The 26699-nt window shown below is 37.8% G+C and overlaps 1 protein-coding gene and 1 non-coding gene across 2 annotated transcripts in view; both read left to right on the top strand.

The window, feature by feature from the left end:
• The first annotated feature begins 285 nt into the window (after positions 1–285).
• trnah-gug (transfer RNA histidin (anticodon GUG)) lies at positions 286–357 on the top strand. Its single transcript has one exon. It is a non-coding gene; the product is annotated as a tRNA-His (tRNA).
• Positions 358–1768: 1411 nt separating this feature from the next.
• The window catches only part of LOC114143232 (FERM domain-containing protein 5-like), a 59548-nt gene continuing 34617 nt past the window's right edge, over positions 1769–26699 (top strand). The window contains exon 1 of the mRNA XM_028015088.1: positions 1769–2369. Coding sequence (XP_027870889.1) covers positions 2268–2369 — 102 coding nt within the window. The 5' untranslated portion in view covers positions 1769–2267. The remainder of the gene's footprint in view (positions 2370–26699) is intronic.

The following is a 26699-nucleotide window of genomic DNA, read 5'->3' as shown; positions in this document are numbered from 1 at the left end:
AGAGATCAAAAATAGAAGGGAAAAAAAAACTCGGCAGCACCTCGTCGTATCAACCACCAGATGGTAGTATTGTGCAATGAACAAAGTTATATCTTTACAATTAATTATTCTCACTAACAGCAGTAATAAAGTGGCAATCCGTATGCTTTCCAGTTAACTGATACAAAGAAAGAGTAACTCATCAAATCACTTAAGTTTTAACATAAAATCAGTAACAAAAACAAATTATGTGCGGGAAACACTTCGAAAGTTTCAACTCATACACCCGGCAACTCATCGTAGCTCGCCGTGATCGTATAGTGGTCAGTACTCTGCGTTGTGGCCGCAGCAACCCCGGTTCGAATCCGGGTCACGGCATTGCGATACAATGTCACGGCAGATGGGTTCAGTTTTTATTTGTCACTTCTGATAAATCTAAAATGACTGGAAAATGTTTGTAACGCTAATTTATACATAATTGTACTGTACAGAAACTTGATGCGGTGTGTATTTTTAATTGTATGTACTACGCCAAAAGTTTAGAATCATTTACATTATGTTGTTTACCGCATTGAGAAGACAGCATTTTGAAAGCATGCACCTGTTTTAGTGTAGTGTACTATAACCTAGTTAAATTGTTTTACAAAGTTCACATTTCTGTTGTAGGCGGAAGTTTTTGCACACGTTCATTTGTCTCCGTCAATTCCAAATTATCAGTAGGGGGAGACATTGCTCATGCAAAACTCAACCATTCTCATTTAGTCTGTAAACTCAAAAACAGATTTTAGCCAAAGATTAGGAAAATCAGACTTACCAGTGCGTTTAGTTAGTGATGTAAGAAGTTTTGCCTCAATACATTTTTGATGTGATTCCACTTTCATCTTATTGACAGAAAGGTCAGCTGAACTTCATAAACAAGCCAAGAATAACTGACTTCTGTATCAGCTATAATTGTCTTGCTTTAGTGCATGATCTGAGCTCTTCCCAGTTAAGGTATCTTGATGACTTGTTCAGAAGACATGTTAGGATAGACAAAACTGGTCTTTGTCTTCAGTAAGGTGGGGACTGCTCTGGCCTATCAAGAAGAAGAAAAAGCTGAGTCAAAAAGTAAAGCTCTGAATTTGCAATTCAACCATCATTTATTGTAGTAAGATATGGATCATGACTGAAAAAGCATGATTCTAGACAGAAGCAGCTGAAATGAGTTTCATCCACAGGGTGCCTACAACGGCTCTGCGCAGTTTTTTTTTTATAAAGTCAGGAATTTGTGATGAAAATAATCAGATTTCTCTTACATTAAACAATTATCCCATATCATTAAACAGAAGAAAAACAACTTTGTTTAAAAACCAATTTTAACCAAATGTACATGTTTTTACACCCTTTAAATAAAACTTTGTTTTCATTTCATTTCATCATTCAGCCTTCTTCTTGTTGGAACTTGCTACATCTTGACTTGACAGTCACTTCACCTAAGAAATTCTCCAAATCTGACATTTCTTGTCAGCCCATCTTTCCAACCAGGCTACTGCAGCCTTTGAGATTTTCCTCAAATAAATGAGCTTTCACTTTAATTGCACAGTCCATGGTAAACTAAAGGCATAAAAGTTTTGGAATTACTCATCAAATCACAGGAATGGACATTTTAACAGGCATGTGAACGTTTTCAGAGCCACTGCAATTCCTGTTTATGAAACTGAAAAACCGAAATTGAAAATATCAAATATATAAGAGGTGATTAACTTGTGTTTTTTTTTTTTTTTTCTTTTGATATTTCAGTTGTTGAAAAATTTACTCAGACTGTAATCTGTCTAAAGTTTGACTTGTTTAGCGGGGGCCCTGCTGTGTTATTATGCTCGACCATGTGGCTGCCGTCACGACGTACCGCAGCCTATCGGAATTTCGCCTCCTGTCGTTGTGTCTGCGAAGGCAGCATCTCAGCCAAAGCTCAGCTGGCTGGCAGACTCCTCATTCAGACAACCAGCAGCACTGCGAGCGGCATGGCAAGGGCTTGGGCAGGTGTGGTGAGGGGATGACGGGCCAACCGGACCATCATTATCATCACGGGCAGCAGGTGCAGGTGCAGTATCCTCCAGTCCTGTCCGAGTGAAGACACGCGCTGCTGATAAGAGTCACTCACACGCTGATGATAAAACGATGCACCAGTCGCCGCCACCGACCAGGTGTTGGAGCAAGGAGCAGGGACGCCGTTAACCTGACAGAAAGCCGACCCGTATCTATGTGCTGCGCGCGCTTCTCTCTGGTCCCGTTTGCAGACGATCGAGAAGATGCTGAGCCGACTGATGAGCAGCAGCGTCAGGAGTCTGGACAGGGAGTGCAACTGCACGGTGAGGCTGCTGGACGACTCGGAGTACACCTGCACGATCCAGGTCAGTGGGGACCAACGTTTGCTCCTTCTCCATTCACCTCACTGTTTTTTTTTATTTTTTTATTTTTTGGGCGTTAAGGGAGGAGGGAGAGATCAGGTGAAATGACGTTTGTCCGTTAAATGTCTTTTACTGCTTGTTGTAAACACATGAAAGAAGGCATCATCCTCTTTAGAGGCTGGTTCATGACGGACGTGACTGCGTTTTTGTGCTCTGACGCCTCTCAGGACAGAAGAGCTGCAGAAGCTGCTTTCGTCAGAGAATTACCTGTGAGGACATGCCATCATCATGACCGCATGTTGTGCGTGCACTGCGTAGAAAATTTAAAGGATTAATCAGACAGCACTACACGCGAACTGGGAGCATAATGCGCGCACACACACAAAAAAAATCCATCTATGCATAAGCTCTTATATTTTGCAGCTTTATGCTTGCATTGCGTTGGATTTAAAATCAAGATAATCTGGTTTTGAGCAAAGTCAGTAGTTGGTTTAGTGGAGATTTTTGGATCTACTGGCAGGATGAGTGGTTTCAGTGTGCAATCACAGAACCATAGTATAGGGATAAACCAGGCGGACCAATTAATCAGATTATTGCTCATATATTGTTGAAAATGCTTTGCAGTCATGTTAAAATGAAAGTTCATAAATGTCTACATTAAAAATAAATGTAACAGCATAGAGACTATAACTAAAAAGGCTGTGTGTATTCTTGAACTTAATCAGGCTTTTTTTCTATTGCAGACAATGCAAATAAAAGTTGCCCCAAACAGTACATTTTTGAGAAAACAAAGACCGGGAATCGGCAGCCTTAACAATTCGAAGAGCTTTTTGGGTCAAAATGTATCTAAGCCTACAAAATCTGCAAGACCCTTCAAATAAAAACAAAATCAAACTTATGTTTCATGAATATTAAGTAAAATGTCTTCAATGAAATTGTACACATTCATGAAAAATGAGGAAAGAAATATATTTTGCAACATAATGGCATTGTCATAGATATTATTGTCTGTTGATTGCAAAAATTATGTGCTGCTGAAAATAGACAAACTACTAGACCAGGCATTTTCATTACCTTTGGACCAATGTTGTGTAAGATAAATAATGTTAGAGTTTGTTGAAGGCCTGTTTTTATAGTTTTCTGAGGTTGTGTATTTGCTGCTTATCAGTCCTGTTACTCATCAGTCTTATTCTGTTTTAGTAAAGCCTTGAATATTTAGTTAAAACAAAACCCTTTTTGGAGGTTAGGGTTGTCCTAAAGGTCAATATTGACATGAACAAAGACGAGACATGACTTCAGACCATTTGTTTGAGTGCTGAAGTTTAAGAGCACGAGTCTGAGACATTATGATTAATGCATATTCAGTGCTTTATACAACAAGTGGCTCTCTGCATTTGATGTGTGACTGTATCACTGCTGCAGTCGTGTTTGATGCTCATTTACTAAAGGAATTTCAGTTCTGCTGAATCAGAGATGACGGCACATAAAGGCCATCAACACCTGCATATTTCTAGGAAATGACAGGAAAAGCAAAGCAAGTTTCTCATGTATAACAAGTGAGTGTGTGTGAGACTAAAAAGAGGTGACTCTATGACAGTTTCAGATCTTCATCTGCTTGCCCTCTTCTTTTTTGTTAAGAAGATGAGTGGAAAACAAGTGGAGATAAAGGTGGATGTTTTTTCAGTGAGCTTTTCATGAAATTCCTTTTAAGCAAATAGTTTTCTGTGTAGCTGGAGAAATTACTAAGTTCTTAAGGGGAATCAATACATTCAGCAAATGAGATGCGATTTATATCTTATAATTCATATTAGAATCATGAGAATGAGATGAAGTTTTAGCAATTTTTGTAAAAAGTAAAATGCACCATTTTTGGCACGTGGAATGGATAGAATAAAGTCTCCCACTTTCCCTTTTGGCAAACTCTAGTCAAGCCTTCACACGAGGTTTCTTCAACAGTTGTTTTCTCATTGCACCTCTCCCATAAAGCTTTGACTTATACTTCTCAGTAACCTTTTCTCTGATTTGCTTGGAGTGTTATTTTGTTCTCATGTTGCAGTAGTAGTCAGGAATACTGATTAACCAGCGAACTGACCTTCCAGCCACAGCTGTCTTTACACTATTATCACTTTAGAAACACACTATACTTAGGTGATCTCCATTCCACTCATTTTGAGACTGCGAGCACCAACTGGCTGGACCTCTGTTGAACTAGCTCAATCTCTTTATACTGACTGAATATTTATGCTATTACTTATTTTATGTTAAATTTTTGTGTCCAATTATAATTATTTTTTGTAGTACTCTGTTAACGCTTTGACTTTGAAGTTTTTTAGTGAAAAAACACAAAATTTTGTTAATTGTGATTGATTTGTAAAAGCAAAAAAGCATAAAACATTCTAGAGAATTAATACTTTTTACAGGCACTGTATTTACGTTACAGTTCACTTGCAAGGACCACGCCACAAAGATATAGGTTTAAAGATTTATTGATGAAGGGATGGAGGGATGAGGCATGAAGGGATGAAGGGATGAGAGATAAAGGCATGAAGAGTTGAAGGGATGATGGGATGAAGGGGATGAATGATCTGAATGATTGGTTTGTCTGGGGAGAATGATGGAGGGCATGAGAGATGAAGACTCTACTTTGGTCTTCGGGAAATGGTTCCTCTTATTTTTCCTGAGCCCTCCTGGGACCCCCTAGACGAAAACTCCAGCAAAAAGAAGCAAAGCATGGTTATTAATGAAGAGGGATGAAATGGAAGAGGTAGAGGGTGGGGTTGACTGAGATGAGTGGGTGAGCAGAGTATAAATAGGCTGCCTAGGAAATTAGAGGTGTGGTTAGAGGTCTGCTCCCGAACTTAAGTTAACACATTAAATTCATTAAAAGCAACGTACTCAGTAATTCCCCACAGAATATTGAATTCCATACCACTGATCCCAGTATGCAGGCACTGTGACAGGATACATGACAGAACTTAATGTTCTACAAAACCCTCTTCATTTGATCAAGTTTAGATCTGTGTAAAACCACTTTTAAAAATACGCACACATGAAATGCTCGGAAACAGTGTGACAGCAGCTTGAACTCAATTTCTTCACAAACAAAACACTGGATATTTTTGCACAGTATCTGGCCAAAGAAAGATAAAATGTATGATGTATTTTTTTAATGAGTTGTGTGCACTGAAGTAGACCCTGCTCGTTCTCCCTTGCCATCTAAGCAACTCCATCACCCCAACATGAGTCAAAGTGGTCGGCTGTCAAGATATGATGGTCCCACTCTTTTCTAAATGAAAGCACACATCAGGGACAGAATGTTTAATTGTGTTGTGCAGCTTCCAGTGAGAGGGATTAGCTTTTGTTGTTCGCTTTTCCCATCATGAGAAATTATAAAAGACGCTTTTATTTTACACTAGGGACCTCTAATTGAGAATCAAAGGAAACATAAATGGGATAATCAGCTCAATCAATTGTGTTTTATTTACCACCATAATGTTTCTTGTGAAAATGACATTCAGGGAACTAAGAGAAATATGTTTTACAGAGTCAGTAGAAACAAGCTAACACTGCTGATCTCATTTCTCACCTTCAGTCCGGACATTCGAGTTATTATTGTGAAGGATAACATTGTGTGTGTGCATTGAAAATGAGAGCGTGTGGTTCCTGTCTTTTCCTGGAGACCTCAGAGATGTGGCCCAGAAAAAAAGGGTCCTCACGAGGCCCAGGAGCAGGCAACCTCTACGTTTAGCTCAATTAGCCAATTTTCACTTTTACACTGAAATCACATCATGTGGGAATGATGCTAGCTATGACCTTCCTTAAAGGAAAAGCTACAGGCAGCACAGAAGCTCACAGACAGGTGAAACGTGTTTCTTTTTATACAAACTGTGGCACCACACTGTTCAGTTTGCAAATTAGCATGCCAGGTTTCAAGCCTAATCAAATTCTCTCATCAACATCCATTTATTACAGGCAACCAGCACGCTTGGTCCCCTCAGCCAATAATGACACTGCTGCTGATTACTCCATAATCCCAAAAACACGGGGAAACTCATGCTCATTGATCTTTCAAGTTCTTTCATCATGGCTTTACCCTTCAGGACATCCACAGGCGCTTACATTTATGCAACAAACTGGTATGATCCAGCCTAGTACTGATGCACACACATGATTTTGCAGGAAGGAAATTAGGCAGATGATTAATTGATGTAGAAGCAAGCAGAAGGATGCAGCTGTGCTGTAGAGGTGAAGAAATACAAAAAATAGTAACAACAAAGTTTGTTGTGTTTTAGGATTGATTTTAAGATTTCACTGTAGATCCTCGCTGGTTTTTCTTTCAGCTACATCTTATCTCTTTGTATTCTAGAGGTCTGCACAGTCTTTGAGGTCCTCTGGCAAAGGACTCTTATTTGTTTCTGAAAATAGTGCTAGAAATCCAGGGTGACATAGTGGAAGCTGTGTGGGCACTGAAGCTCTGAAATGAAGGACCTAAAGGATTAAAATCCACTTCTCTCAGTTTTGGGTTAGTCATATTAAATGATTAACGTCTTAAACCGAACTTAAATCCCTGAAGTCATCCTGACACCAAAAAATATAGCTGTTTGCAAGGACGTTTAAAAGGTCTCTCATAATTTTATTGATTCTTTTGTATTTGTTTTCATTTACCCATAGTCTTAATTCTAACCTTGGAATTATAATTGTGTTTAGGTGGCACAAGCAAAATTACAGTGGAAAACAATATGAATTGGAGAACTACACTCCTCAGAGCTTTGTAATAAATATGATAACCATATATCAATTTCCTTTCACCTCACTACTAAGCATTGTTGTGTTATTTATCTGCACAACTGTTGCTCTGTAATATAAGCTCTAAAAAATACATTAAAGTTTGTGGAGTAGACTTTTACAATGCATTGTGTTGATTATTCTTTTACAATGCATTGTGTTGATCATTAGTGTATTTTTAGCAGTAACAAACACCCAGATGATTTAATTCATATGTTTTGGCCTGGAAGTTTCTTTTTATTTTGTTCTGGTTGAATTTTGTTGTAATGGAAGCAGCTTAATTAGCCAAAGTCTGGTGCTGTTAATCAACCTTATCCCAATGCATAAAGAAACTGTAGAACACCTCCCCCCAACACACACCTAATTACTTGAGCTATTTTTTCATCAGTTTCTAATTAAATATATTATATACACTATTTGAATGAGGTTTTTTGGAGGAAAGGAAAGTCAGTCTCAGACTTTTGTGTTGTTTTTACAATAAAGCACACTCCATCACATCCACCTACCAACTCAGACAGAAATCATTTAGAATTTTTTGTTTAATTGATATTCTTATCATGGATCAAATTATGAATTTCAGAGATTGAAAGCAAAATGAATGATAGAATACCATTGACGCAAAGAGTGGCACTTCATCAGCGTGAGTAAGTGGCTTAGTCACCTGGCACTAGCTCAGCTTCTTTATAGCTCACTAATGAAATTAAGGCCGTTCTTATGAAGCCAAACACAGAACTTGGAAGCGGAGTGTCTCATTTGTGATGTGAATGCATTATTGAAATAGGTTGCTCCTTTCTCCAAAGTGGTCTCTCTGCTCTCATGATGTTTTCCTCCTGGTGTGCTCTGCTAAAATTGGAACAGAGGTTGGAACATATTTTGTTTTCATCCATTCAAGGGCCTGTTCTTTTACTCTTTACCTCAAAGCCATGCTGAAACGCATGCATAGTTGGTTTAATTTAATTCATTTGGTCAAACTGGTTTTGCAAGACTTTATTTTTGCTATGTTTTAACAAAACCTTAAATCAGGATATACCACTCACCGTTTAGTTCAAACTCACTTTACTTCTTTCAGTAAATAAGCTCACCAACTCTGCATCTCTACATTTTAGGCATCTTAACAAAGAAAATGTTAATAGGCTTGATTGCAGTTCACAGTTCGTCGTGCTACACGTAACACGTTTAATAGTGTGAGAAAGTGTGCATTTTCTTTCAGCCTTACTTCGTAAGGCTTCAGTGTACATCATTTACCATATACTAACGAAGCCAATGTTTTCCAAATCCAACCTGAGGTCTTATTAGCTCATAAGGACAAAAATGGCAACCATCACAAACTGGGAATGATGGCGCTTTCACACTTTTTTTCTCTCAGAGATAGCGCATTAACATACAGTAAAAGTGCTCTGTGTGCTGCATCACCACCAGCTATAAGCAGTCCTGCTGTAATGTGAAAGTAACTTGTCTTTTTTATGATAGAGCCAGCAAGATGATATGTAAATCTTTAATGTGTAGAAATGCTGAGGTAAGTATAATACATCTAACATTGGAGTCTGATTTAGCTTGAATTTATTTCAGTTAACAATACAGTCAGATTCTTATTGAAGTAAAACAAATTTATTTGCAGTTTTTTCTAATTTTGTTTGGTGCATTTTTTTTAACATCAGAATTAAAGATCTTGTAACTGACTGTTCAGCCTCCACAACATTTAGTCATAGTGCACATTACAGTATCAGTTTCTAGTTCCTTCAGATGAATTGCAAATTCTTTTGGACATGCAGCAATTGCTTACATACCAGTTATTTTATAACTTTATATTTCGCTTATTTCATGTCTGTCAAAATTAACTATTGCTGAAGGCTGACTATATACAGCTTTTCTTGACTATCTGTGTGTTAACTGTTTTGATTATGTAGAGTTTAAGTTGACAGCTGCATGACAGCAACCAAGAAAACTGTAAATACTTGTGTAATATAACTGTAGATTTCAAATGGATGTAAAAAATAGCGTATGGTCCTGTATTGTGCATTTTCAGGTAGTGTCATTAAAATCTGACATTTTTCATGAGAGAACTGTCATAATGAAAATATGACAAAACCATTTGAGTATCTTGTACATAAACATGGTTTTCATTTTGATAATACTGGCACTCATTGATATGAACTATCAATTTTAAAGACTTCCGCTGTTTAAAACTGAAAATACTATAACCCAAAGCCCTTAAGTTCAAAATCCCAAATTAGTGATTTTCTTTGGAAGAGACGAGTTCTGGGACTCCGAAGTTTTAAAGACATCAAAAATAAGACTTTTCAGGCTGAGAGAAAGAAAAAATTTTACTTTTGAGAATGAAATGTGTTCAAAGTTGCATTTGTATACTTTTGCGTAGAGTCTTGCAAAATTCTTATGTTGAGTTTATCTTACAGACACAAGATTTCAGGAGGATTAATCAGTTTAAGTAAAAGGGAAAGGACATACAGTAGTTAGATAGCTAGTACTTTCCAGTACACTCAAAGTCTTGGGTGTGGAAGAATGTGCTTCAGCACCATCTCAATGAGGTTCCTTAACATTCTGTTTATTCTCCCTTTTTATTCATTTGCCTTTTAACTGTCTCTCTTCTACCCGTCTGATGTCTCTTGCAGCCGTCTTCTTTCTTTATGCTCTTGGTCCCCAAATTCCTCCCAAAAATCTGTCTTTGTTCCATTTTTTTACTTTCATTACTCTTATTTTCCTCTCAGTCACTATCTACCTTCTATAAGCTGGCAACTCTGAGCGAGTTAATGAGCTTTTCCTGAGTAAGCTTGACACCTGCAGACAACACAATGAAGACATGCAATATGTCACATTGGTAATGACGCTAAAGACATTTCAACAAAAGACAGCCAGTAGAGGCTTTTCTTTGTTTTAAACACTGTTAGGATGCAGACTAGTGATTATGTCTAAGTTATAGATCCATAGCAGTCGGACATCAAACCTGCCTGAATCACCCTGAGTTTTCCTGTGGCTCGCAAAAGATCCTCATTGCCGTACTAAAGTATCTGAAAGTCAAAGAACTAAACAGAAGCCGTAGAAATGGTGAAATATTGTGGTCTGCATGGGTACAGAGTGAAGTCTATTAGGAAGTCAGACATCAATTTTCAAATTATTTCGGAACCCCCCCCTCCCCCCAAAAAAACAAACTACTCTGGCAGATACATAATAAACTGAGATTCCTTGACTTGCCGAAGTGTTGGGAGCCTTCAGATCTGGATTTCAAGTCTAATATTTACCATATTTGTAATCATATTTTCATTAATTTTCACAGTCTGTTTAGTTTATCAATACAGCTGCAGTTGGTACTGATAATACAATAAATCCACTTTTCCTTCTAAGGCACATCCTTAGTTCATAGCGCTTGTCAGAAAGTCTGAGTTTGTCGATTCTTTGATGCTCAAAATATAGTTTCGCCTGTGAATGTTCCAAGTCAAAAATGTAACATTTGATAATATGTATGTTTTCAGAATCTCTTCTATGTACTTAGTCTTGCAGAGTCAATAAATGAATCAAATGTAAAGATGAATGATATTTATATTATTCCAAATATGATCACAATTCTTATTTCAGTGATGAGCCAGATAATATGTTGCCTTTACTCCACCTACTGTAAGTAAAACTTGCTTAGAACAATTTAAGGAATGTGACTCTATGAAAAAGGTAGCTTGGTTTTATTGTAACCAGATTTTTAAATTACAGAACAAAAATGTTACTTTGTTTCCAGGTTTAACACATTTCCTTTATTGGGACATTAAATCGACATTTGAAAACATTCCTCAATTCTTTAGCATTTTTGCTCAAAGGAAAATGAGGGAAAAGCAAAAATAATTTGCTGCAAAGTGCATGTATTCAATTTTCTCATTGATATAAAGAGATCATATGTAAAACTGTAGTAACAACATTTACCTCTGCATCAGTGACGTGCAGTGAGGTTCATAGCTGGTGAGGCACTGACTTAATCATAATCATATTTACAAATATAGACCCCCTGCATGTTATTGTTTACGTGAGGAAATTCCGCGCATGCGGACAAAGCTGGAGGGCAAATAGATTATTCTTTTACATGTGATGCATAGCCGCGCTGCCGCCGTAGAATAATTCCGTTAACTCAATCAAACTTGGACATGTAGGTATTATTAATTTCGTGCTTCACAGCAAAGGGAGAAACCGTTAAAGTACAACTCAAAACCACTTCTTTCTCGCTCTCTGTATCAGCACAGCTACACGCAGACTCGTTGCCATAGCAACTGTCAACGCTAAAAAAACAAAACAAAAATAAAAACCCACTGAAATATTTCCCACACAAAGAGCAGAACATTCAGTCTGTTGCAGTGGTATGGTTTTAGGCTTAATGTTTATTTTGCGATTATTAAGTGATTGCTGTGGTAAGAGGAGAAAACTATAAATATATCGCTGCACTTGACTTTACTGTATGGCTAGCTCGCTGTTACTGTCTCTTACTCTGCAGTTGTGGAGTCGCAATGTCTGGGATCATGAGCGCCCCCTGCCATGTGGCAAGAGAACTGCCTGCCTCACCTCGAGTCTGTTCTCTGCCGTTTCTGATCGCATCTCAGCACACGAAACACGTTACACACACAGTTGGTGACAAAAAAAACACTGTACATTATATACATAAGCTAAATTATGGAAAATCAGTTCATATTTGAAATGTTTTTTTAACCATTTTATTAGCGATGTACAGACAGGAGGAACATGCTCCCATAGAATGGCAGCCAGTGCAGTTAGCGAGAGGTTGCGCAATCAAAGCTGAGGCTCAGCTCGCTTCTGCCTCACCGGCTTCGCTTCCGAGCATTTCAATGGGAAAATGCAAAAATTCAGCGATTTTTAAGAAAAACTAATCAGAATTGGTTAAGCTAAATGAAAAATAGGTACTTTATAGTACAAACCACAGGGTGAAAATAGCAATATAAATTATTTTAACATTATATATTATTTTTTCCATGATCGCAGGTGAGACTCTGCCTCACCCGCCTCCCCTGCCTGCACGTCACTGCTCTGCATAGCATCTCACCTGCACATGAAGATGTTACCATGTGAACATTAGCATTAGAGGCTGCATACTAAAACGCAACCTCACTTAGCCGTTAGTTTATTTTTCATGTGAACAATTTGTGTCTTAGAGAATTGGAAACCTCAAGCCATCCATGCATTCGAGCAATATAGTGTTGCAATAAATTATTATAATCAGCACTGAGGACGTTGTGTGCAGTGTGAACATGTCCCCAGTAGGCTCGTTTTAAATTTGCAGATGGAACATAATTATATAATTTCCCTGTCATATACAGGAGACACGGAGAAGATTATAGCACAATTTTAGGAGCTGAGCAACAGCCAGACTTTAACAGCTCAAACCAAATTGCCCTTCTGGATGTATGTTAACAGCTTTAGATTGGGGATTATGCAGTGAATAGGACAGCCCAAAAAGAACAGGTCTTACTAATGAATGGTCCATAGTTTGTAATTCGCTATTTCTGTGTCTCTCCTATCTACTTTTTACATCTAATAGTGCATACTGTTCCTACTCCATTTATTTTCAGAAGGGTGTTACATTTTTTTGTATACTTCTTCTTCACTCAGCAGCAGCAACACTCTGGAGATTAGCAGAACGGATGTGTATTAATGCTGCAACACTGGTTTATATCAGACAGGCAGAGAAATCCATCTTACTCCTGCGCAGGATTCACTGCTGGGAAATCTTTACGGCTTTACAGAAATGAGAGAGCTGTCTCTCATTCTCACTCAAGTCTTCTCATGAACTCTTTCATGTCAGACATTAAAGGGGAGACAAAGCTTGTTGGGTAACGGCAGGGATCCACCGAGGATGTCGCTAGAAAGGACAAGTTGAGGCATGGCAGTGATTCTGTGTTTACTGATTTCAGCCTCAGTGGTGTGATTTTTATTCAGTCAAGGCTCACATGTTCGATTCACGACACTTCCTCTCTTGGTTGCCATTTTATCACCATACAAATAAAGTTCACCAAGGCATTTTTAATTATCCTGATTTATGCTTTTTGTTTGTATTTTTTAATGTTATTCTTGTGTATCAGTGCTAATAAAACTGTTAGACTAGCTCTTAAAACTTTAAGAATTCACAATAAATTGTAGTTTTTTTAGATGTAAAACATGAAACCAGTAAAAACAAAAGCACATTTTGATTCAAAAACTGCATTCAGTTCTTGTTGGTAGGTATACTTGTCAACAACATTTGATACCTCTATGTTGCAGAAGTTCTCCAAATGTGTATAACTATGGGGACAGCCATGTTATTGGTTCTTGAATGATCCATAAAAGCTAATGAAAAATAAATGTTAAATCTCCAAAAGTGCATAAAGTAAGGCTTCAGGTTAAAGGATGTCATTTCTGTCCTTTCTAACAAATTTTGTCTATTGTGCATTGTCTGTGTTACATGATGTGTAAAACTTTTTGAAATGTTTATCATGGTCTCTTTTTTTAAATCACTAAAACAAGCATTTTGACAAGAACTGCTGTAGGTGCTTGTGTGATTGTGACAGTTTGTGTGAATTCCTGCTGGATCGAGAAAATCTGCAGTATCCTATGTCCACTGAGGTACGAAGATACTTTGAAAAGGCAAAAAGCTTTAATTACACTCAGATGCTGATGTCCTGTTGAGAGCCTGCTGGCTCTGCACATTGCAGACAGCAGTGTCCTTTGTCTAAGCCCGCTTCTGTGAGTGTGCATTTGTGCAAGACCTTCACGATAAAAGATCTGGGCTCAGAAAAATGCCAGCTTTACCCCAGAAAGATGGCTGTAATAACTTCAGAACTTTTCTAAAGGGAAACACACTGTCTGCTAATTACTTTGTATCACAGAGACCAAATGAATATGCATAAATGCATAAGAAAAATTTTGTTTTGTGATATAATATTTTACACTTCCAGAATAATGAGTACTATTGAATCTCAAACACTGTGTATGAATTTGTGGTGTTCATGAGTCTGGTTTACCATGAACTAATTAAGAGTGCTTCCACTGTCTGAGGTTATGTGCTGTGGTCTATGGTGTGTGTGTGCGTGTGTGTGTGGGGGTTTGTGTTGTTGCTGTCCCAAGGGAAAGTGCCTCCCTGCATGTTGTTACATGTAATAAAGGCCTGGTATTCTTGTTGAATTACTGAGCCATTTTAACAGTACAGGATGATGAAGCAAATTTGGCAGCTCTAATCTCCCATGGTGTGGACTCTGCGGCAGCTCTGAAGATACCCTTTGTTGTTTTGCATTAAGACACTACCTGCAAATTCTTTTAATGTTTTTCTAGGTATTGATTTTAACCCTAAAACATACAACTGTTTGTAAATATTAAATGAAAAACTTCAATTGTTTTTAAGCCTTTTATATCTTGTCATTTATACCTTGAGCTGGACTTTGCAAAACTTACATTATCTTTTCTTTTTTGCATAGAACACAATGACAATTTTTCCACTTTCATGTATCTACGTTTTATACACCTCTCAATATACCATCATAGCACACACACCTTTACTCTCATTATGTGATGGTCTTTATCCTGTCCTAGGTCGTCAATGTGTAGAGGAGGAAAAATAAGTGCAACTGTTCATTGAACATGCTTGGAATCAATCTATTTATAAATAAATGTTAAAAATAATGTCTTTGAAAGACTGCTTGGAATGACTGTAACACGTGACAATAACAGCAGAAAGAATCTTGGAGAAGGAAATGCCTCTCTGGAGACCATTGTGAGGGAGAGATGTAAGAAGAAATCCCTCTCCAAGAATCATGGCTCTCACCACTACAGTTTATTTTTTTATCTCCTGCCATCTGACAGACGGGATTGCTCCACTGAATCAAGAGCAGGCGGAATGGCATGGCTTTCACTGGCAATAGGACGGCTAAACTCCCACTAACATGCATAGTTTTTTTTTTTTAAAGATTTGTGACGTTATGGAACTTTATTTGATATTAATTAGAAAGAAAATATAATAGATAATGACTCAACTGCTCACCAGTAGAACCCAGGACTTGTCATTGCAGGATTGATGGTCTCTGTAGATGACGATCCTGTTCCACAAAACCACACCGTGTGCTGTGCATAGTAAAATATTGTTTTTTGTATATTATAGAGCCAAGAAATTAAACAGCATTTTGGCCAGTAAACATATACTGGCAAGTAAAATACCAGCACCTCAGGAACAGTACAGATTTTCTGAAGTGAGGTTCAGTGGAGAAGTTATGACAAGTCAGTAACAGCACCAGATAGAGCACCTCACGTTAAAATATGTCACAAGTCCAAAACTAAATTAATATTTACTTTCAATATGATAATTTGCACTAAGAAGGAGACCCTGTTTCTTAATACATCTATTTTGTGAGAAAACAAAAACAGTAGGAGAGGATTGTTTTTGACAAAATCACCAGTGGAAAATTCATTGGTACTCCTGACAATTCCTATGAAATAAATATTAAATATTTTAAGGATATTTTAAACATAATGACTTTTATGAGTTAATCAAAGAACCTAGCTGCATTTCATTAACTGTCATTGCACAGAGACTTATTTCCCTAGTTTCTCCTGAAAATTGTCATGCCATTCAAGAATAACAGATGTGTGATCCTGCAAAGTTAGAAAATAGTTAGTAAATGGCAACAAGAAAACAACTGCTCTCCTAAACATGTATATATATATACTGTATATATAGTCGTTTTAATAGCAAACGTATAGTTTTGTCAGACTTAAGCTAGGAAGCTAATCTCTTTCATCAAAGTGAATTTCAATTATCAATAAGGACAATAGCCAATGACTGTCAAACAGTCACTAGAAGTTGCTAAATGATCTCGTTAATTAACATAATTGGCCATATGCAAGTATTCGCTGAAGAGACAAATGACATTTTGGGCTCCATCCATTATGACTTCCATGAGCAGTGTTCTCCTGTCTGACGTCATATAGCAAAAATCTCTGCTTGTTTAGCAGAGTAAGAATCATATGTACTTTCATATCAGAGCTTCTAAAGGTCTCCATTAATACCAGAAACTGCCGCTTTTTAAAATGTTTTAATGTGGGATACTTGTTTGAAGAAAGGCAATAAGCATAATTACAGAATAAAGATCCATTAAAATTCTCATTGTCATGTTCTCCAGACCAATCTGGATCCCCCTTCTCATTTGTGACTGCACCCCTCTTTTTAGCTACTCTACTCAGACCAAGTCTGCTGTCGTCTATTTTTAAACTCTTGCTATAGTGGAGCAACTATGTGTGCGTGGAATACTAATCGCTCGCTCTTACTCATCCCCTTTATAACTGTGGGTAACCGTAGTTATCAGTGGCTCTCTCACATTGAGAAATAGTGCGTACTGTGGTCAAGTGCCAGTCAAAGAGCTTCCTACTGGCTCTCTCCTTTGTGTCTTGCACTATTTCACTGCAGACATAAACACAGGGTCAGTCTATTGTCCACTTTTCATCAGTCTCTTCTCTTTGTGTCTTTGCAAATGTTTGGTATCTTTCTCATTCTGTGGAAGGGCGAGCATAGTAATCAGACTAAAAGAGGGTTAACAGACGGCTTTGTGATCTCATGTCATCTCGGGGAAAGATTCTTTGCTGTTATGCAGTACTGCCTTTTGCTTAGTGTGTTTATATTCCTTTTTAAAACCAGAAGAGGCAGAGCAGATCTTCCTGCGCAGCTCAAGTGCTTTCTTCTTCTTCTCTTTTTCCGTCTTCATGGCTCCCAGAGAGGAGGACAGCATGAGAATGACTCAGAAATGGTTAGATCTCCCTCATGTAGCTTCTAACGCTGGTTTGTCCTAAAATTATTGTGATATTTGGGATGCATATGGACTAGGCAACATCTACTGTTGCCGAGTAGTATGTACTGCAATGAGGTGCATGTGTGCATCGTTTATTTAAATAATGTCCATTTATGCAAAATGTCTTTGATGAAGTTATTGCTTAATATGTGAAATTAAATTGTGTATTAATGCAATGCAAAATTTAATTAAAATGCAACTGAGATTACTTCACTCATTTAGCAGTGCTTCACTGACAACTTAACTCTTCTTATTCGAAGTAGTTTCTGATCAATGTGGGTTTTACCAAATCTGGCTGGGTTAATGAGAGACTTACAGTCTGATTCACTATAGGATGCACGACTTTTGCTTCTTCAATGCAGAAGGCAAACCTCTGTCCTGTTGCAGTTTGTTCAAATTCAAATAAGGAAACAATTTTGCATCAATTCATATTTATGCATATTGTGTGCAATAGTGAGGAAGAAAACAGTTCATGAAAACATCTTAAAGTATGCTCAGGTTACTACACTTAAATATGTCTTTAATCGAATAATCAGCATCTACCTTTTAACCCAAAAGTTTCAGGAATCTGAATATTTGTTCAAATTTGTTCCAATGTATTATTATGTATTGTGTTTTATACGCAAACCAACTTAATTGAGGACAAATTAATTTATATCTACACTTTGTAAATAAGAAAAAAAAATCAAAAACTGCTTGAAATATCACTGCCTTGTAATCAACATTTAAACTGTAAATAAAATGCTGAATTCAGTTGCAGAAACAAGGCATCATGATCTTGAAATTACATTACCTTATCTATATTCTATAAAACAGCCACAAGGCTGATAAATCCAGACCATGGATGTCCTTTAGTAAACTGCTTCCTTTGTTCCTTTTGTTGTTTTTTTTATCTTCTTTCCTTTTACAGTCTTAGACAGTTTTTCAGTCCTGCTTTTATCTCTCTATGTTAAATCTTTTATGAAATAAAATATTGTGGAGAGTCAATTGAAATGCAGTTCTTTCATTTCTTTCACGCCACGACCCCCTCTGATTTGCAAGCCATCGGTCTGGAAGCTTACTGACTTCTCTGAGGATTTGACTAATCCCAGCGCAGCTGCTATGACACTGAATCAATAATATTTCAAAGGTCTTTGTGATTTTAAATAAAGTATATATTTTTTATTTTCATCTTTTTGAAATAATAGAATATTTTACACAAACAATATTGTTTAAAATGCATATTAATATGCATTTTAGCACTAACTTTGGTGCTGCATGTGAAGCCCGTCATTAACTTTAGATGGCACATATTCCTTTTATTATATATGAGAGAAGGTTTTGTTTGGCCATGCTCGCATCTCGTCAGAGCTATGCTGTGTCCCAGCCAGCCAGTGACTTTCCACCGCCCTTGAAATTTTTGGAGATGCGGGGAAACCACTGGGTCTCCATGGCAACAGGATTATTACATCACTTTTCTCCAGCTGCTGCCGTCAAACTGGTGCTTGGCCAAGCTCTGCAGTAGCCCGACGGTGACTCCACAGACTCATTACACATACAGAGCTGTGCATGCCAAAATCCTCCCTCTGAACTCTACCAGCTACAGCAGCAAGGCCATATGCTCCAACATGTCAAGGTGGAGCTGCTTGATTCCCCTGAGAATGGCTGTTTATGTTTGCTAACACGCCACAAGTAGTGCAAGTTGGCAGAAAGATACCTGACCTTATGGAATCACTTTTTTCTAACTTTTGTCAGTGATGGGATAAACATACGGTAGCTGCAGCCTCTCAAAACTGAGTAAACTGAAATGATAAAGTTTCAAACACTTACACGCTTCTATAATTTGTTAGTGAAGAACTTTTAATGAAAATGGTTTTGGAATTTACTGTAAGCTGCAGAGAATCACACTGCAAGGAGACTTTTTGTCATTTTAACTCAAACTACAGTATTTTATATTTGTGAATCAATGTCGGATACGTTTTTTTTTCTGTCTCTGTTGCCCTGCGATGAACTGGTTACTTGTTCAGTGGTGTTCCCCACATATCGCGTTAAAATTGTTGCAAGGATGCATATTAGCTAATGGGTAAATGGAGAGAGCTGAAATTAAACATGTTCCGTCAGGCAGGATATATAAGTCTGTAGAAATGACAGTGAAGGGTAGGGCAATTTGGGATGTTATTTTTCTGACTGAACTGGAAATATAAATAAAGGCATATTTTAGTTATGAGTGCAGCTTCACAGGGAAGTCTATTTCTGTTACAACATTTATTTAATATTTAACAGTGGAGACTGTAATTTATGTAACATACATATTTGATTCATTGAGTAGAATATACTATGGCCCAGTTGTTAGTACTGTTGCCTTGAAGCAATGAGTTGGTACCAGGATATGTCCATTTTTTCTTTTGGTGGTGGAAATAGAAAAGACATACGTATAGTACAAAGAGAATAGTGGACCAGTTTAGCAGTGGAAGTGATTTGGTGATGGAACGTTTGATATAAATTTATTAATCTGCTTTTCTGAGCAGCCAAGGTGTTGAGGGGGTCCGATTTGGTGGCCTTAGGATCTCATCTCTGCTTTTCGCAGACAATGTGGTCCTTTTGGCTTCATCAGATCGTGATCTGCAGCTCTCGCTGGAGCGGTTTGCAGCCGAGTGTGAAGCGGCCGGGATGGGGATCAGTGCCTCCAAATCCGAGGCCATGGTCTTGAGCCGGAAAAGGGTAGAGTGCCTTCTCCGGGTCAGGGGGGGTGTCCTGCCCCAAGTGGAGGAGTTTAAGTATCTCGGGATCTTGTTCACGAATGGGGGAAGAAGGGAGCGGGAGATCGACAGGCGGATTGGCGCAGCGTCTGCTGTCAAGCGGGCGCTGTACCGGTCCGTCGTGGTGAAGAGAGAGCTGAGCCAAAAAGCGAAGCTCTCGATTTACCGGTCGATCTACGTTCCCACCCTCATCTATGGTCATGAGCTTTGGGTCATGACCGAAAGAACGAGATCGCGGATACAAGCGGCCGAAATGGGTTTTCTCCGTAGGGTGGCTGGGCTCTCCCTTAGAGATAGGGTGAGAAGCTCAGTCATCCGGGAGGGACTCAGAGTAGAGCCGCTGCTCCTTCACATCGAGAGGAGCCAGTTGAGGTGGCTTGGGCATCTGGTCAGGATGCCTCCTGGACGCCTCCCTGGTGAGGTGTTCCGGGCACGTCCCACCGGGAGGAGGCCCCGGGGAAGACCCAGGACAGGCTGGAGAGACTATGTCTCTCGGCTGGCCTGGGAACGCCTCGGGATTCCCCCGGAAGAGCTGGAAGAAGTGGCCGGGGAGAGGGAAGTCTGGGCCTCCCTTCTGAAGCTGCTACCCCCGCGACCCGACCTCGGATAAGCGGAGGAAGATGGATGGATGGATGGATGGATGGATGGATGCTTTTCTGAGCCTCATAGAGATAAGAATTACACTTGTCTTACATAGCAAGACATAAAATAAAAAAATACAGCCACTAAAACTCTAAACATTAAGACCAAGATATAAAGTAAAGCATGATAAAAATTCTAATGATTGACTGAATGTTTCTATGAAGCACATCTGTGTACAGGTTGAAGGAATTTGAAGGAAATGTTCACAGTGACATATGACTAAAACTGGAGCTGATATTGCTCAGTGCTTCTGAGGCTTTTGGTTGTCTTTACCCCAATTTGCCTTTTGCCTTTGGGGAAGGTTAGTCCTTAAAAAGCCTTCATGCTACTTAAATGGGGTTAACTGTGTGTGTTAGCCTAGTTTTCACCCAGTCTGCTCCCTATGGGTGTTTGTAATAGATGGCCACATTACAGCCAAAATACCTACAGATGGTTGTATTATGAACATTCAGAGCAGGAAGTTGTGATTGATATAACAACGTTCACAGCATCAGACTTCTTACAGCTGCATGTCTTCAACTGGCACAGTTTTTTTCATTATGCTTTTAAGATGCAGGGATTTTAATAAATTCACGTAAACCCTTACATTCATCAAGCCTACATCATCTCAAACAGGACAGCATTTCCCAGAAGGCAGTGTGTTCTTCCTGCTTTAGCTGAGGTCAGAGTGACCTTCTTGCCTGACTGACTCTCATCATTCTGACTTCGGTCTCTCGGCCGCTGAACATCAGCATGCATGCTGCTTGCCACAGGCCCTAGAGTCTTGCTAAGAGGGAAGTTAGAAAGGGGGAGATGGAATGAGGCGAACTGTGAACACAATGAAAATAAAGAGACAAAATAGAGAAAGTAAGGCACCTGCCTGTCTGTGCATCAAGGCACAAAAATTTCAAACCATTTCACTTTTATCTTTGTTTCTTTGGTTCTGAGATGTCACAGGTTGATCTTTGCAAATCTAATGTAGGAATTGGGATATCAGCACAGAAATCTCAGAGGCAGAAATAAAACTGTTTGGTGTTCTGGGTGTAAAATGACAGAATCTGAGACGTGGTAGGTCCCTGCAGGTGCACCAAATAAGGAAAGTTCAGTTCAGTTTATTTACAAAACACATTTTTATAACATGTATGTTCCTATATGTTAATGGGAAATTACTCTATGAAATTTCTTTCACAAGTATATTTGTGACATCAGACGCTGATGTTGGATAAAAAAAGGCCTTGGTCAAAAGTAAAACTTTGATAAAGAAAATGAAATAAATTTAGTGTTTGGCATGCAGTGGTGGGCAGGATTTTGCACTAAATCTTGTACACTAAATGTTTTGACATTTGACTTACTTTTTATCAGCCAAAAAATAAATCGGCTCCTCAGAAAACAAAAATATTTTTAATTACACTTATATGTAAGAAGATTCTGATCTCCAGGAAAAACAACTAATATCTGGATTTTCTGATTTATAGTATAGTTCTACTATCTTCGTCAGTAAGTGGATTTAATTCAAAGTAGATAGTTTCTATCTATGGACACTCAGCAGATTGCTTTGAGTCAGTGACTTGCAGCATTCATTCTTGACTCGTGTTATTGCACAGGTGCCACTCTGAAATTCATAACGTTTCTGATATAGAGCCACTCTTGCATAAATATTTGTAGGAGTCTGGATGCCTAGGACTTTAATTAAATGCAGCACTTTTAAGCATAGTTCACAAATTTCCAGCTCTCTTTTTTAGATTTTCAGTGAGTCTCCTGGACTGTTCAATTATTTTGAGAATTGATAAATGCAACAGTTGGTGTCAAACAAACACTTTTCCTTTTTCCACCAAAGAGAAACCACCAGCTGCCTTTAATCTTAGTCATTGGTGGTTTTGTTGAGATAAAAGTCATTCTAAAATCTTTAGAAAAAACTAAGGTGAATGCATGGACCTAATGTAGATTAAGGAAAAGCTATATTGAATTAAGACTTGTACTAACAAAAAATTGCAGTTTCAAAATTATTCTACCCTGAAAATCCAAAATAGTTACTTAAAAGCCCAAAAATAATGTTACATTCATGTTACATTTATGTGTTTGTATGTATACTTCTGATACTTTCTGGTGACTACAAGATATACTGATAATATTTTTTTTTTTATCAAAGTTAACCTTTATTTGGAAGATAAGAAGCTGCATTACATGTTTAATTTTCTTACAAGTGGCTTGACATTTCTCACACTTCCACACAGCTGCTGAAGCCTTCATTCAATAAGCAATATTTCACCTAATTGGCATCAGTTTACAAAGACACTTATCTTAAAGTAGATAAATAAGCAGGGATGTCAAAAGAAAGAAGGTCAGACTATTTAAAGCCGTTAGAAAAATGTATTGTGTTCATGAACATGGACTCTGGAGTATCTAATTCAGCTAAAGCAGTTCAAGTCAAGCTGAGATGGGAACAGAATAAGTCATAGATTCTGCATTTTAAAACAAGTAGAGTAAACATTAAAATATTGTTGGAAGAAAGGTGATTTTTTTTTTTATCCAAACTGTTGAGCTAATCTTTCACAAAGTGCAGCTCTGAGTTGATCGTTTGGATGAATTTTGATAACGTTAATGAATATGACTTGTAGCTAACCAGTATCTCCAATATTTTAAAAAAAATTTCTTGAAACTAGTAAGAACAATATTTTTTAATACAGACATAATGACCTCCAGAAAAAATGGGGATCAGATTGCGGTGCTTCTAAGGTGACCAGTCATACTTGACAGTGATTTAATGGTACTTCTGGTCCTGATTTGACAGTAGCCAATGTGTGGATATACTGTATCTGTGTATGGATCTGTGCGAGGTGGTTCTCACCCCAGATAAAGTTCACACCTTGTGAATCTCTCCCAAACATTTGAATGGGATGCAGTTTTCTCTGTTGCTTGTAAATCTTTTTTTAATATCACACATTTTCTTTCTCAATTTTCTGTTAATATGGTTGAATACAGCATGTATCAATGCCCTTATATTCAGATTTTATATTCTAACCCTTTGAGAAGCTACATTTTGGATTTTTTTATTAGATAAAAGCAAATTGAATGGAACTATTTAAGTCATCACTCTCTGTGTATTTAATCTACATCTGATCTTCCTTTTTGAATTGAACTATTTCAGTAAATTGGCTTTCAGTGATATTTTAGTTCACTTAGGTTCAACTGTTCTGTCCTAACAGAATCCTCACATATTAATATTAATTTGGAATATGTTTGAAAACCATCATGGAGACAGAAGTGACTACTACCAAACAGCCAGACAAGGTGTCAAATTTTAAAAAGACATTACCACTCAATTGTAAAATTCTGGGTTCTGAAAACTTGACAGATAATGGACAAACAACCTGTGATTTTTCCTATTTTTATCCCATCAAAGTCACAGCAAATAATGTAGTTTAGTGTGTGATAAACTCAATTATGCCTTTTTTTTCTCTTCACGCTATGCCACATTGAAGTAATCTTGAATGAATTTAAAGGTCAATTATCAACTCAGGAGCTCCATAATTGCTCTGTTCTTTCCAGAGAAAGGAGTCTAATAATTATTTCCATGGCCTCAAAATCCAATTTTCCTTTCATTAATCTATGCTAAAAAGATTGACTTCCAGTCAGTTGGCCTATTTCATTCCTCATATCAAAACCTTGGTTTCTTTGACACATTTCCTTTAAAAGAAAGTTGTTGAAAACACTATTACTAAAAGCACCGTGGGTTCCTTCAAACACCACAAACTGGATTCTGTACGTTTTCTGGATGCCTCCGCTAGCCACAGGGTTCTTTGTTACTTAAAATAGGAAAGCACTGTTCACTTGATGCCACAAAGATCTGTCTAAATGTATTGTTCATATTCTGTAAGTGCATACAGAGAGAGGAAATGTCATGCTAGAGGTTTGGCGATGTGAAATTTTTCAAAGCTCAGCAGTTAGCTGCTGTTTCAGCTTGCCTTCCTCTGCTCCTCAGTGGGCAGCCAAAGTGGCAGAATTATTTGAGGCACTGGAAGCTTTTAATTGAAAGACTTGCACTGCAAGTATCTGTCCTAAATAAATAGTTGTCTCGATGGGATTTCCACTCCTAATCCAGTGGCTCAGAACACAACACAAAGAACTCAGGAAAAGAAACCGATTAAAGCCTAAATACTCTGAAGCACAGAGAAGTTTTGTTCATTTTTATTCGTGGCATAAAGATAAACATGCAATGTAGGGTTCATTATCATTTATTAAAATGCTGGCACTCCAGGGAAGAAAAAGTAATCAGGCCACTGAGAACTCAAAAGTCCTTGATCAATGCTGAATAACAAACAGGCTCTTAATAAGAAATGTGGGTGGTCAATATTCATCATATGCTACATGCACTGCGAATATAATTGCTCTTTATCTCCAGCAGTAAAGCTGAAGTTTTTAGCTGAACAACCTTAATTACTGAATTAATATTACTGGATGGCAAAAATGTTAAATTAAATGTCTGTTGCACAGCTGATGGCTAGTTTGATGGCTTTCTGTTAAGCATCAACAAAAGTATAAAAGTAAAGAAAAAATGTCAGTTGGATAAACAACTAGCAAGAAGCAATAATAAATGCAAAAGTAAAGTCAAACGATAAAGATGATACTGATTTCAAATAGTGTGAAAAGTTGTTGTTTTGAACTTGTTTGTGCACCAGTCTCCAACATTTTTTTCATTCAATATTCAATTACTGTGCTTGGATACAGCACTCTGAGGAAGGCAGCTGTTTTTTCTTTTTTTTTTTTTTAGCAATTACCTTTTCCAGAGTGTATCACTAGCTGGTTCAATGGCAACTTAGAGGTAAACATTTCTTCTGTTAGTCTCTGTAATTAACAGAGAACATGTTGGAATTTAAGTGATTGTTATAAGACAAATAACTACAATGAGTGTAAAGTGTTCTACTGCATTTTATTAGTCTTGTCTCTACATTATGTTTCACTTTCATTCCTTTGCATCTCTACCTGAACGGCTAACATATGTGTCTGAGGTTGTCCATTTCAGATTTCCACCAAATGTATATTGATCCTCTTGTAGTTTCAAACTAATTTATTAAGAATACAATAGAACAAACCTTTACAATCAGTTATATAAAATTGCCCAATAGCCTCATGTCTGATTTTATTCAGAATGAAGACAGACAATGAGACCAACTTGTCATCAGACAGCTTGTTGCCTGCAGTCAGCAATTTCTTCATATTTTTCTGTTAAAAATATTGTTGAAAAATCAGTTCTGGAATAATGAAACCCTCCATTTATCAATGCAAATGAGAAGCACTTTATATTCATTTGCCTTTTTATAGTCAGAAACTAAAAGCTAAAATACCAGAAGTAACTAATTATATTGCAGGCTGTTTTCGCATTTGCTTTGCCCTGAATTAGCTGGCTTCTCTTCTGAATATTTCTGAATGTGTTTGTCTCTCGCTGGCACACTTGCTGTACTGCAGCTGAGCTGTATTCTGATGACTCCGCAACATTCACTTTCAGGACTTCTTTGCAAACCTCTTGATATTTACAAGCCACTGTGACTGTGTGCTGTGCATGCAAACAGCATCTTTTTGAAGCTGTTTTACACATGGACTCTCTGTGCACAGTCCAGTTTAATCAGCCCTTTTCTTTAACTTTGTGGTTTATATCTTTTGCTTTTGCATCAGACACAGAATGTGCTCCTCAAAAACCCTTCCACTAATGCAACATAGCAGTTGGAAACTATTGACATGATCCAACCAGACTTGAGTTGGTTTGCCATGAGTCTTGTCATCAGAGATTTTTGATTCTAACTCCAGAGATATAATGCGACAAAGCTGGAGGTCAACTGCAGCAAAAACAGAAAAAAAAATGCTGGGCCGGAAAATAGTGCGTCTTTAGCTAATTACCTCTCAGTTTTTTGCTAATTAGCTTATATCCTAGATATCATTTTTGGAGTAAATAACTTATCTGGGATAAAAGGACATTTGATCAAGGAGTAATTTTATGCTTTGTTCTGTTATTACATGGTAGGTTAATATTGTGCAGCAGAGAGATGAAATTGTTTACCTTCTAGGAACTACAACTTGTGTTCATTTACTGATTGAATGCATTGAACTGAGATTTAGGGGCTAAATGAGTTTAGCCATTAGCAAATCCACAACCATAGCATCGCTTTAGGTCTTAGCTCTGAGATGAGCAACAGATCACTGACATGTCGAAGTAGGTTTTCCAAGAAAAGGACTGCTTCTTCATGTGCACTGTAGGCTTTTAGCTGCCGGCTGAAACTTTCGTTTCAATCAAATCAGCTCTAAACCCCATCTAGTGAACTGTTCTGTTGCTTTTGTCTCAAACCACACCACACTGTGTGTCCTCAAGCAGTCAG

This window comes from Xiphophorus couchianus, chromosome 4 (genome assembly GCF_001444195.1).
Source record: "Xiphophorus couchianus chromosome 4, X_couchianus-1.0, whole genome shotgun sequence".
In the NCBI taxonomy this organism is placed as follows: Eukaryota; Metazoa; Chordata; class Actinopteri; order Cyprinodontiformes; family Poeciliidae; genus Xiphophorus; species Xiphophorus couchianus.
Note: the sequence above shows the minus strand (reverse complement) of the source record. Positions and strands in the feature narration are given on the sequence as shown.